The sequence below is a fragment of the Arctopsyche grandis genome, chromosome 7, assembly GCF_051622035.1.
Source record: "Arctopsyche grandis isolate Sample6627 chromosome 7, ASM5162203v2, whole genome shotgun sequence".
Lineage (NCBI taxonomy): Eukaryota > Metazoa > Arthropoda > Insecta > Trichoptera > Hydropsychidae > Arctopsyche > Arctopsyche grandis.
The window spans coordinates 13,304,594-13,319,328 of NC_135361.1; the positions used below are offsets into that span (position 1 = coordinate 13,304,594).

The 14,735-nt window shown below is 31.7% G+C and overlaps 1 protein-coding gene across 4 annotated transcripts in view; it reads right to left on the reverse strand.

The window, feature by feature from the left end:
* Positions 1 to 14,735, reverse strand: part of LOC143914278 (organic cation transporter-like protein) — a 474,519-nt gene that overhangs the window by 769 nt on the left and 459,015 nt on the right. The window contains exons 1-7 of one of the 4 annotated variants that reach the window (XM_077434436.1): positions 10,389 to 10,695; positions 1,226 to 1,717; positions 1,040 to 1,143; positions 804 to 958; positions 551 to 719; positions 314 to 472; positions 50 to 228 (exon numbers count right to left, since the gene is read on the reverse strand). In XM_077434436.1, the coding sequence (XP_077290562.1) occupies positions 50 to 228; positions 314 to 472; positions 551 to 719; positions 804 to 958; positions 1,040 to 1,143; positions 1,226 to 1,717; positions 10,389 to 10,436 (1,306 nt within the window). In that variant the 5' untranslated portion in view covers positions 10,437 to 10,695. Of the gene's footprint in view, positions 1 to 49; positions 229 to 313; positions 473 to 550; positions 720 to 803; positions 959 to 1,039; positions 1,144 to 1,225; positions 1,718 to 3,671; positions 3,706 to 3,943; positions 4,087 to 10,388; positions 10,696 to 14,735 lie in introns of those variants that run through there. The other 3 variants (XM_077434439.1, XM_077434438.1, XM_077434437.1) reach the window with 3 other exon arrangements.

A 14,735-nucleotide genomic window follows, 5' to 3' on the forward strand; every position in this document is an offset into this window, starting at 1 on the left:
TTATATAAATTTAATGTACGTATTATATTAATGTATAATATATATTTACCAGCAATAGGTGTTGTAAAATAAAGATACCCTCGCCCGAAGCTTCTGATGTTAAGAAGTGTACCATAGTAGCAAGTGAGCATCAAACCCAATGATGTAGCGGTTAATATTACTGTCCAAACAGCTCCAGGAATTGAAAACAGATGCCACCAATTATTTTGAGATTGCGCATTTTGATTTCTATTACGAGTTACATATGATATATAGGAGTTTACATAATACTGAAGCGCGCAAGTTTGTACATTGTACGTTATCAAAAAGATACCTAATTGCTATAGCGTCTGCTTCGCTTTGTAATATCTGCATGAGATTATCTGGTATGTTTTTATTTGATTTATTTACTTTCACCGCATTCTCCAAAATATCCTTCACCTTTTCAACGTTGCCTCGCTCCATATGCCATCTCGGTGAATCGGGAATCCAGCTGTGAATATGTACAGTTCAATCATTTATAAAATTTTAATATTTCATAATATACTGATGAAATGAATCGCTAGCATACATCCATAAAATCATTATTAACAGTATTGGTATAGTTATTGTCATGTATACTTGGGACCAATTATTAGTAAAGTAACCAATTGCCGTCAAAAGTATCACACCGATAGGCCAAAATTGTTCAAAATTTGCACTTACTATTACTTTGGGTCGACCTCCAACAATGTCTGAAACTAAATCACGAGTATTTTAAGCTTTCGAGTAATATGTTTTATAGAATCATAATTATGTATGTATGTATATATCGTGAAAATTACAAATCACTCCTCCAGGGGTGAATATGAGCGCACAGCAAGCTGCTGACATACATCTCAATGCTACGTGTAGCCATAACCACGGGACAAGTCCGGTTGATATTCCACATGGAAGCAAGAGTATCATTCCTCCCATCATAACTAATCTTGGGCTGAAGCTATCAAAAAAATAAATTAAAAAAATGATTATTATCATATGTAAGTAAAAAAAAACAACAATTATGTAAGATAATTCCTACAAAACCATTAATTCGTTAGCAGCGATACCTCCGAGCAGAACTCCGAAGAGATGAAAGCATTGAGTAGTGGCTATCAATATATTCCTCGAACATACAAGATCAAACTACAATATAATAATCATTGCAAAATTTGACATCGAATTGCAATTATGAAATTGCTATTTTATAATGAGTTATTTATTATACCTGTGTGATAAGAGTTGTATATATATCCAAACTGTATTCAAACGTATTACAAGGTACCATTGTTTCATTGTGGATATCAGTATTTGTTGATATCATTTTCCAATATTGCTCACTGTAATTGGAATTCAAATTTGGTTCAAGAATTACTGAACAAAAATCTGATTCGTGCGACCCATCTGCCGTAATGATGTTCGGATGAGTGATTGAAATCCAACTGGTATTATTCTCATATTCAGACAAATCACATTTGTATTCTCCATACCATGGATCTGGAGCCGTGAATATAATGCAAGCCATAAACCACGCAGCTGGTATTTTGGTTAAAAAAATTATTGAAACCGTTCTAAACTGCCACCGTCCCCAGTTTCCCATTAATTCTGAGCAGATGTCATTGGTTGAAGTGGACGGAATATTTTCCTCTGTCGGTTGAATTTTATTGTCCATTTCTTTGATGATTGCTTGGGGTGTCTTGGATGAAATAAGGAGTGGTTCCTGTAATATAACAGCAATATAACATTGAGACATGTGAGTTAATGAATATTAAGCTACTAAAGATTCAAATACGACAATGATTCTCCTTGAAACTATATACATACGTAAATATGTATACACTCTCATACATTATGTATGTATACACAGTATATATGTATACACTCTCATACGTATATTAAACCTATGTGATTAAGGTGACCATTTGTACTTGTTTTTTGGTAAAATAAAACTAGTAATAGTATATTATTTGATCTAATACATTGATCAAGCACATTATTTGATTTAATAGATTAATTGAAACATTCAAAACCTTCAGCAAAAATGATGTCCTATACAAAAATGTTGTCAAATAGAATCTTCGATAGTCCAATATTGTCTCTTTTTATCAGGGTTAAATGCATCTGCTGAAAGACTTTTTACTTTGATGAACAATATGTGGTCTAGTAATAAAACGCAATTGAATGTTGAAACTTTAAAATGTTTAATTATCACTAAATGTAATTTTAGCCAGTCTTGTATAGACCTTACAAAAGCCTTCAAGAAAATAAGTTAATTTTTTCAAAATTGTGCATCCATGATTATCTAACATTAATTTTTAATAATTGAAGAATTTAGAAATATTTTTTTGAAAAAAAATGTCTTAGTTTTGAATTTGAAAAAATTGGTCACATATATAATTGATAAAAAAAGTATTCATTGTATGATTCTATTATCATAATAATAGAATCATACAATGAATACTTGACAATCTTGATCTAAAAAACTTACGTAAAACGAGATTCTAAAATTCCTAGGAATGAACGACTGTTATATGTATATGTTGATTATCAGAATAAATATGTAGATATGCATGATATAAATACATAAGTAGCAATATTGAATGTAATATCAATAGTGTAAGACCAATAGGCGAAGTAACACTAAAAAGAGCTTTGTAAAAACGGGTATATAGTAAGCTAATTTTACACTGAGCAACAAAAAAAAATACCAGCCAATCTTTAATAAGTTTGACCCACTGAATTCGAATATGATATTGATTTTTGTTGGTGGGCGATCGTTTACGAGATATGAGCGTTTAAAAAAATCCGCGATTTTTACAGTTTTTTGGCTTTTGCGGTCTTTAACTCAAAATTTAGGATTGTTACGCTCAAACTGAGTATTGTAATCAATAGTCAGATATTTTTCCTATCAATTGTTATATTTCATTGCTTTAAAATACTTCTAATTAATTGTCTAGCGAATTTTAAAAGTCAAAAATATATTCCGCCCTAGATCGCCCACCAACAAAAATCAATATCATATTCGAATTCAGTGGGTCAAACTGAGTAAAGATTGGCTAGTCTCCGCTCTGGTAACTCAAAAACGTGATTTTTTGTTGCTCAGTGTTATTATTACATAATTATATGTGCCTGTATTATAAATTTGATGCTATTTCAATACTTAACAAGTTTAAAATTTTAATTTTTGATTGTAGATAAATACATATTTCCTACATATGTATATGTACATAAGTAGCAGAAATCATGAGAATTGAAATAATATAAATTTATAAATATGGTTAGGAAATAAAGAATCGATTTGTTAAGAAGATTATTATATGAATCTCAATTAAATAAAATAAAATTTTCATTACGTCTACAAGCTTTTTAATATTATTATTAAATGAAACGAAATAATTAATTTAAGCTTATCATTTGAATGCCCTAATTTGTAAAACATTTTGAGGCAACAGTAATTTTGTTTTCATTTGGTTAATAATATATAATACTATCCATATTGTATTAATTTGGAATATTAAAAGCCTCTCACGTGGCTGAAATGTAAATCAATAATTTCCATGACACTTCTTAATAAGGTATAATAGAAATCAGTATCATCAAATTAAAGGATTATCACTTTCATAACATCACGACAGTCAAACAAGACTGAATTACACTTTAAAATCTAATCTTACCTCAGTGATATTCGTACACGAAGCAAGCCAAAGAGACACTGCTCAAATTTTCAACGATTTCATTTATTTAAGACTAAGCAGTTCAAATAATCTTTATAATCTAGATAAGAATTAATCTGCATTTCCTTGTACATTAAAATTTTATCTTAATACAATTCGTACTTAAATTATAATGTACCCATGACGAGCTAATTATTTCTAAGCTTTATACTAATTATATAATTGAAACATTTTCAATGATATAATAAAATATGATTTTTTTTCATACTTACACAGGTATCGAGAGTCGCTTTCGTTAGAATAAATCAATACTAGACAAATAATCTCATTTTAAATTAAATAAAAAATAACATAAATAGAACGACGCGCTCTTAATGATGAACGGTACGAGTGACGAGATTGGGTTTTGGAGATTATCCAACTTTAGACGTCAAAGCAATGTCATGGATTTTCAGACCAAAGAAAATCAAGAAACCACTTTTATTATAACTAGATCTTAAATTTAAATTCAACCGAATTGTATGTTTATTTCATTTATCTTGGCTGTGTATAGAAAAGTGTTTTATCGTATTAGTTTTTTATTTATTTTTTAACTGGGATATATGTATGTAATTGTTCACATATGTATATATGTATATGTATGTATGTAGGTCATAACTTTCTGGCATTCAATCTAATAAAAACAGTCAAGAGTAAAAATATCTTAATTTTTTTCTAATAAACTGTTTCAGAATCGTTTTTAAATATTAAACGCATAGGGAAGTAGGGAAGTCTAAAACAATTATGTAAATGTTTCAAATTTGGGCGTTTTTCGAATGAGGCTTTTTTTATCTTTTACATATAAATATATAGTGCAGTAGAGTTAATGAAATATTAACCTAATGTGTGTACAATTACATACATATGTAATCAATGGTGTCACCCCAATTTTGGAACAACGGGTTTCCAAATATTTTTTCATGAAATTCGTGAAAAATTAAATTCAAATAAAAATTTAATTACTTGAATGTTATAATATTTCAAATGATTATTTGTGTAAATCCACTGACTGCTAAATTTTAATTTAATAGTGTAATTCGATTTTTTTAATTTTTGACACTCTTCAAGTATGTGTTCGCAGTCTTCCAAAGAGCTTGAAATTTTAAAATCTCAAAACTAAAGTAAAATGAATTTTAAAAACATAAAATCATACCATATATAAAATAACCTTTAGAAGCATAAAAACATCGCGCATGCGCATTTACGCATTCATGCGCGTCCATATAGAATGTACTAAAGAATACTGTCCGTACGTGCAGGATACTTGCAGGATTCGGGTCGTGCTGGATAGGTATGAACAGACCTTTAGACTTCTTCCTTCCTCAATTATGGCACTAGAGAAATTATTTTTTAACATGCTATGGATATCCACCATAGGCATGGTTCTATTTTTTTTTTTTTTTTTTGATTAATCAAAAATCAATTAATCAAAAAAATAAAACTACATACACAGATAAAATAAAAATAGAACCATGCCTATATCCATAGTATATTAAAAAATAATTTCTCCAATTCCATAATTGAGGAAGGGAGAAGTCTAATACGTTTGTATGGACAAGGCGCTGGGGTCTACCCTCTCAATATTTTTAATTTATTAATGAATTGATTAATTTCAAATATTTAGATAATATATAGGTGCAATTTATGAATTATTTTAATTACTATTTGGTGTAAATCTACATATATTTTATTATCAAGCTTGTCTTTGTCAGTAACGTTAAGAAATCAAATTTTCAAGAAGATTTTGAGTTTTTGGATTATTAACAATACTGTTTAGTGAGGACCGCGAGAAGTTTTCAAGCGTATCCCCTCACCAGGAAAATGATTTGAGCAGGAATGTTAGTTTGGAAAAGTTCCGTTAGTATCTAAATTACTTTTAATATATAGAAAATTAAAATAAAAGCAATAACAAGATAGTAAAATAAAAAAAATAATATTATATGAATTCTGTATTGATAAAACTACAAGAGTAAAACTATTGAAACAAGCTCAGGCAGTGGTTTTTATACAATACGCAGGCAGTGGGTTTTTTCTTATTCTATATATATGTATATGTAGTATCATCAGCAGTGTCATGCCCCTGACATAACTACAATTAAACAAATAGCTTTGCATCAAATTCAGAAATTGACTTTTCAAGAAGTTTAATAGAAGTTAAGTGGGATATGTTATCTACAGTTAAACAATTTCTTTGATCATTAACAATACATATTATCCATAAACTAAATGCCGTTTTTCAGCTTCTGTAGAGCACACAGCAATAACTTTAGCTATTTTCTTACCATCTTGTATACTTTTCGGAATTCGATTTATTGATAAATGACATAATCCCGAAAATCGTTAATCGAAATTGAGATATTTATGAGTTTATTAAATTTTCAAGATATGTATAATTTTTGACAAAAACTATGAATTTTTAGATTTCTAAACAACGGGTTTCCGGAAACATTTGATTTTTATAACAACGGGTTTCCGGAAATCCATGGAAACCATTAGGGTGACACCACAATAAATGTATATAAATGGGAAAAACAAAATGAAAGATGTGGACACGTTAAGTCAAATAATGAACTGACGTTACATATGTTGTAAACTATGAAGTATTCTTGAGTTCAAAATCAATATTTTCAGTATAGCCGAGGTAAATTATATGAATTATAAAATAGTACAATGATTAATCGAATTCGAATGGTTTCGCGCTGTGATATTCGTCGCGGTTGGTCATAATACAATAAAATACGGCGTTGCCTTCAAGCGTATACATACATTCTTCATTAATAAACATAGACATTCATTTTATACCTACCTGTGTATGTACAAATTTACTTTGGAGTATTGATTCAAGAATATTGGTAAAACAATTATCGTTGTTTCAATAAGTGCTAAGCAAATAAATTCCTGAAAACGTAAATAGTAATCAGCGATAAAAAAATTAAGTCGGTAAGTTTTAATTTGATAGTATACATGTGTAGATACTTAGCTGTACTATTTATGTAATTCATATCCGTGTCGGATTTCTGAAAAATTATACGTGTACATATGTATATGTGGGATTGGTATGAATGAGAATATTTTAAGTTGGCAGGCCTGAGGCGCCGCTTTGCGCGTCACTCGAGCAATGGTCGAGCCCGAAGCGAGACATTAAACGAGTTACGTAAAGACTTTGACTTTGAATATCCTCCCGCATACATTCATGGATCCCATATATATGTTACAGTCCATGTGTTCACACCCGTTTGTTCATGAACATAATAATTTGTTTATACAAACTTAAAAAAAACTATAGTTTTTGTTTTAAGTGCTAATAATTAAAAGCTGTTTTTAAAAATGTAGATCCCCATTAGATGTTGCATGAAACTTTAAGCTATCAAACATTTTGAGCTGTCAGAACAGTGAACACCGAGTATTTAAAATGAGAAATCCTGTGGAAGCCGTATTACAACGTTGCTATAACTCCCACTTCTGATGATATTTAAAACATTTTAACACAGGGCACGCATCCATAGAAGACAGAGAATAGAAGATGGAGCAAACAATCGAGAATACTTTTTCGGTATGCCTAAAGGTCTGACCGCACTAGGCGACAGTGCGCTGCACATCAGAGTTGCATTCTATCTCATACAATTTCATACTGTAGGAATACATGGTAAACACGTACTACACATAATCAACCTAAACACAGTTACAGGACACAACCTCCAGAGAGTCAACTCAAGCCCTATGCAGAAGGACAAGTCAACCCCTACACAGCTGCAGGACACAACCTACACGGAGGACATTTGGACCTACTATATAAAACGGTTCCACGACAATTGGTTCAATTCCAAAAGGTTCAACTACACAATGTACCCGACAATTGGTGCATTGCCAAAATGTACACGCGACGATTAGTTTATTACCAAAATGTTTACGCGACAATTGGTTCTCGCGACAAAATGATCACGCGACAAAATGTCTACGAAAATAACATTCACGCGAAAAAATGTTCAAAAGTCCTCAACCGTATCGAAAATTTTCGTATTTTAATGGAAAAAGTAACTTTTTATTGTATTATATTTATATATATTGCGAATTTCATTGAATTAGTTTAAATATCAGGGTTTCTCAACCGTATGCAATATTTCTTTATTTAAATTTTAAAAATTACATTTTATCGTAGGTATATATCGTTTTATAAGTCATTTTAGATTTGATAATAATAAAAATCTTGTAAAAAAAGCATATGCTGAGCAATATTTGGGCAGTTTTCTGTACGGAAATTTTCCCATGCGACGAATTTTCGTGCGACAGGAAATCGGCGCGGGCGATTTTCGTAGCGGTGGTTATCCTGGTAGCGATTCACATTTGGGATATAACCCGTTTACCGAGTAAACTAGTTCGTTTGTCAATTTGTTCTTTTTTGTACAGTATAACTGGCGAGACTGTTTCGTGTATAGTGCTCATGAATAAAGGAAATATATTTTATAGGTTTCTTTTAAATATATTTGCATTTATTTCAGAATAAACATGAAGCTAAATAGGAGGGAAAATCACAGTATTGGCTTAGTTTATAGTATAAAGTTGATTAATTATATTTTAAAGTTAAATATATGTAGATTGTTTAAAATGTTTAAGGTGTGTAGGATTTGTTTTTTGAACAAAATTGCAAAGTATTATGTTAATCTATAAAATTTTTCTCTTGTCTCTATAATATGTAATCTATATCTAGTATAATCTACATATGTATATCTGTTTATATTTATGAAGTGAAAGAGTTTGTTGAATGATGGGCAATCGTCGAGAGTGCAATACTGTTTCTACGTAGGATTTTAGCCTTAAATTTTGTATTTTTTCAATTTATTTAGGATGACTGGAACGAATAGCGAAAAATTACTGTATTTCTCAATCACATCACATATACTTTTTTGTTTCTGTATAGGTAACATACATATGTACATACATGTGTATGTAGGCTATAGAAGTAAAAATGAAGCGGTACACGTTACTTAAAACTGAATTATGCCTTCGGCTTTCATTTTGCATTAAATGAGGTCTACATGAATAGAAAGGTCATTGACATTAAATCATTATAACACAGGCTCCCAACTTTTTTTGGATGTCGACCTCCTTTTATTAAACCTAAGTAACCCTCGACTCCTGAACCCTGACCCAATTCACCTGAAAACGGTATTTTACTGGTATAGGGTAAAAACAAACCAAAGAGAATGAAAATTGCTTTATAATAATTATTTTATTTAATTTACGGTTTCAGGTGGCACTCTAGAGAAAATCCATAGGTTGGGAAACCGTGGTCATAATTTTATTTGAACATGTAATATTCGTATCACATCGTATTCTTTTTATGTTATATTCGTATTAGATCGATTTCATACAATATTGAATGGGCATTTTTGTTTGAAGTATTATAAAATTGTAGTCGTTTGTTTTTAATGGTATTTTTTGTCGTCATATTGTGTGTGTGTATATGTATGTACATATAGAGTAGTTTTCTTGATCTTAGCACTTCAATAAGATCAATCAGTAACTAAAGTAACTAAAGATGAACTTTACCGTAGCCATCGCTTGTATAAATTGAAGACAATTGATGTGCGTTCCTCGCCAATCACAATTTTGTATCATCTTGTAATAATTACATATATGGCGTGCAAGGACAACAATGCCTCCTATTATTATAAGTGCATTAAACTATCATACTATGTTTTTTGTTTTGTCTAATATGGCTGCGAAAATATGTAATAAATCCAAACGTGTATTGATTTTGTAATTTCATCCATACTAGACGTCTAATAAAATATTTTGGTACTAATATAAGATTCATTGCGCAATTAACTTGTGTTTAATGTACACACACACACACACATATATATATATATATATATATTTTTTTTTTTGTATCAGTTTTTCGACAATATTTTCAGTTATGATTCAAAATATTTTACAAATATGTATGTGGATTTGGAATGTAATATTTTTGAATAAAGTGAATTTACGATGTTTACAAGTTAGGGTAATAATATATGTAAATAATCAATTAATTAATTATCTAATGTAGCCACAATTATATCACATACATATATAAAACGTACATTATTTATTATATATGTACATATGTATGAAAGTGTAGTAGATGTTCATTTTTACATACCTCCTTTACGTTTCACTTACGATTACAATTCAGGAAACAGTTTGCCTCTTATCCGATCGTTTTCATACTTTGCCATATTGCTCATTTTGGTCATCAATATAAGCAAAAATATCGTATAAGACGCGTTTGATATCTGCCCGGCGAGATAGTCGTTGACGTTTATCCATCGTTTGTTTATTAGTTTTAAACATAGATGGCGGTAGTAAAATAAAATTATTGTTTTTCTTCAAAATAATAATTTTATATACAAATTATATATATTGAACGTCTACTACACTTACCAGATTACTAATCAAAATCCTAAGGATATTAATGAAAATTAATTCCAAAACACTCACTTAATAATAATAACATTTTAAATGGTACAATGCTTGTCATGGTGAGTTAACAATATGTACAATAATCATATAAAAATAATTACAATATGAGGACGGCAAAAATTTTCATTTGATTGCTCAACCGGTAGAAGCAAAACTTTTTTCGACTTTCGTCATATAAATATATAAAAAAATATTAGAAATATGTGTAATTACTTGAGTTTCTTCATATTGTCCATCGTCGAGTTTTTTCTGCTTTTCCATTTATAACTTATAAGTGATCCGATCGAACGTGTGCTTTTGCCGTGTTCCTGGAGCACAATGAGCTGTCTGTAGAGAAGTAACTGTTTCATACAGGTTGAGATTAAGATAAAAATCGCATAAGTACAAAAGTAATGAATCGATCTTCTTGTAGATTGTTTGACTATTTTCATACAAGATGAATACGTGAATGTTTCCTCTGCCCACAGCGAAAAATAATGAAAAACGAACACGTCCGATGTGAGAGACGACTTCAATACATGTCAGTCAATAATATTACCCAATGGCCATGAAAATGAACATTTTTTTATGACGGCAAAAATGTATTGCACAATGTTTGAACCACAAGCACAATTAGCACAAGTAGCATAGTATTTTAATATTTTACTAGTTTCAATAAAATTGATTTTTATCACACCAAATAAAATATTGATCAAAAAGTGCGACTCCACTTCTATCCAAAAATAAATTTGATAGATAATACATTGTTTCGTTAAATATACTGATCAAATTTGTGACGTTTGGCTACGCAAATATGTAGTTAAATTTACAAACATGAATATTTAATACATACATACATAAGTTTTTCCTATTTACCAAATATTTGGCAAAACGCAAGTGTATCACATTAAATGAAAGTCTTTAATGAAAGTACAATGATAATTTGGTATAAATATTATCATCAAATGATAAAAGTTATCTTTTTTTTTCGAGAAAAAAATCGTATAGGTACGTTATGTAAAGAATTGTTTGATTTTTTTTTTAATTAATATCAAACAGTTCCTGCATAAATGATATTCCTGACCCGCTGAAATTTTTTGTACAGTTTTATCAACACAATTCTTTTATAACGTTTGATCAAATTCTTTTTTAAAATATTTGTCTCCCCAGGTTCCCAGTTAAACAATTTACACTGTGTAAAAATTAAAATACTAATATAATAATAAATATAGCATTCAAAAATGTAAAACGATTAACTTTTACAGGTATTTGTTTTACAATGACCTTGAAAGGTTCGATTACTAAAAAAAGAAAGGGTGAAAAGTTGTAATTCGAGACTTGTCGTGAAATTAGCGCTCGTTCAATGTATTGAAGTACATATCGCCAAATATGTACATATAGACAATTATGGCAATCAAAACCTACAAAATTTGTTCCCAAAAGAATATGCAGAATCATTATATTTCTGTTTTGCAAAGAACTTATTTAGTAAAAATATACTCGTACATACATATTTTGAAACAACGGTCATTTCACTTTATGCTTTTATGAATTATGATGGAATGATAAAATTAAATTTGACAAAATACATTATCGGCTATTAGCATCGCCTAAAAGGATATTATAATAATTGAAGTTGCTATTATATTAATCTAATTTGTGTGAATTTATCAGGAATATGACATTGATTTTTATGTAATACGCGTACAAATTGCTTAATCTAATGCTCTCAATATCCAGACTGATTGCCACTTTTACTATGGTTATTACGAGAGATACTATGGTTTTTGATAAATCAATTAATTGTGAATTATCAGGTTGTGTATACAATATATGTAAATGTAAATGTTTTTTTAAAGATTTACCATGCAAATTCATATCCGTTCATGGAAATTTATATTTAGAAGTTTCAGTGTACCTGATGACTAAATCTCTTATATAATTCACACTTATTTTAATTGATTTTTATCATAAATTTGGCCAATTACACATGTAGGACCGATAATTTACTCTCGTTTTATAATGCTATCTAACCTCAGTGGTCTACCCACTTTTTCAGAGCTATGCATGTAAGGTACTGATTCGTACTGATTTTACCGGCACAGTACTGTTTTTTGGATATCTGTCCTGGTAAGTCGTGAAATAATACCAGTAAACTTTTTATATAATAGATGGATTGAAATGTTTAAAGCCTTCGTCGAAAATGTTATCGAATACAGGTCGAATCTTGTCTCTGTGTGCCAGGAACAAATTCACCTGCAGAACGGCTTTTTTCTTTGATAAACAATATGTGGAAATTAAATATTTTTTAAAAATGAGCAATATGGCAAATTATGAAAACGATCGGATAAGAGATAAAAATGTCCACTAACACGAAAGCCATGTGAAACGTAAAGGAGGTATGTAAAAATAAAAATGGGGTGGCATCGACAAATTCGCACGCGAATGGAATATAAAAGCATGGAAATGGATTATTTATTTTCATAAATGTTCGTCCATGATTCTCTTATGTTTTCTTAAGTATTTGGAAATATTTTTTCAGGAATAGTGTCTAGGATTTGAATTTGAAAAAAATTGTCATTTTATGTACGTACATATGTATGCAGCGGCAGTTTATCCTACATTAAATAAGCGTGCGCTTGGGGCCTCCGAATCTTGGAGACTCAGAAATGGGCCTTTGCTACCAAAATTTTCAACTTACAAATTATTATCATTATCCACAATACGTTCGTAAGCCAAGAATAAATGAAATTAATACCTATTTTGCATAATATCCTTATCCTTATACTGTAACTGTATTTGTAAAAGCCATATACTGAAAAGCATGAAACGATGATACCATTTTTTTTTTCTAAAGTGGGGGCCTACCTCAAATTTCAAATGCTCCTGGGGCCCTCCATTTACTTGATCCGCCACTGTATGTATGTAAGTATCGTTGCTACAGACGATAGAATTTTTGGATCTACCTACTTTATAGCTACAGGATTTCATGAATTTCATGCAGGCCTGACGATAAAAGGTACCAGCCGATACTAATAACCAGGGTCCAGCCCCCGAAAAGGCCCGTGTCGTATTTTACAAAATTTAAATTATCGCAAAATTTTTCAAAACTTCCAATAATTGAAAACATAAATAAAATTGTCTTACGAAGTATGCGTAATAAAAAAATAAATTAAAAAACGGAGCGGGTAATGTATTAATCGGTACAAGATTCTGTAACGCTATCATTACAGAATCTTGTCTTCCTCATCGTCCCTTCAGTTAGCAGCAATGCCAATGGCTAGGTTAGCATCCTACTACCCTCACTCCCCGGATGTAGCTTCCCGGGAACGCGCACGGAGATAAGCTATCGGACTTTCAACGGACACGGTGAAGACCAGTTTCTCCCTGTCCCAGTCTGTCTTTTAATCAGACTTTCTTCGGAGATGGTCGAGTTCAGATCTCCCGTCCAGTCTCTCTTGTCACCAGACCTTTAAGGGACACAGTTATCTGTCACCTTGCATCCTGAGAGCCGAGCGGTCCACGTGCGGTTGAGCCTAGTAGTAGCTGCACAGTTCCTGGAGATCCCACACTCTTCATACGCCACTGTTTACGAAACAGCCAGAAGCCTTCTACGTAGAGGAAGGACCTCGTGACCGGGTCTCCAGCTTTTCTCCCGCTAGCTCGTATAGCTGGTTACGATTCGACGAGGAGCATATAACCAGGAGAATTCCTACGACAGATAAAGAAACATTCCAGGTCAGTCTACAGTTTCCCTTTAGAACGTGTTCCTGGAGGACAACTGTGCGCCACTTGTGAGTCCCAACAAAGGAGCCATTTCCACTTGCGTAAAGTTGTTTCTCAATTCTCACAATTCTTATTAATTAAATTTTTAGGCAGCGAGAGAATAAGTGGTATGTTGACCGTGTCCTGCCCTATAGAAACACGTGGTTGTGTTTGTCTGGAAGAGGATCTTTATTGTTCGATTATTACATGTGTATTTGTATTTGTATGTGCCGGAGATAATTGCTCGACATCAGAGTGAGTAGTTTGAGTTCCCGAAGCTCACTGGCGTTGTGTTAATATGTCTGGTGCATCTGTTTCAGTTGGGTGTGTAGTTGTTCTTGTCTAGGGGTCGTGGTGTGTTCCGAGTATGTTCCGTTTAAATAAAAGCTCATTCCAGAAGGGTGCAGGCATCTGTGTGAAAATGGAGTATGCGAGTGTATTGACCTCGATAAGGGATAGTGTACGTACGCCAGGGGTTCTCAATCGAGATGCCACCTGGACGTGATGTTTGTAGAGCTCGTAGTAAAGCGTAGTGTGGCTTCCCTCGTGGTGCCCGCTGATCGTCGTCTATGGTCTGGTCTCTGCTGATGGCGGCTTTGCTCTCTGTCTTCCTCTCTCGTACAGTGTGCGTGATGTTGGGAGAAGGAAAATGGAGGGAGATTATATATAATGCAAACAGGTTGTAAATCTGTATGTGAGCAACTGTATTTTAAGTTTAAATGTACAGAGAGAAAGTAGGGGGGAAAGGGGGGGGGGGTAGTTCGTATACAAATAACAAGTGTTGTGTGGCTTGAGGTTATGCACCAAACCTCACCC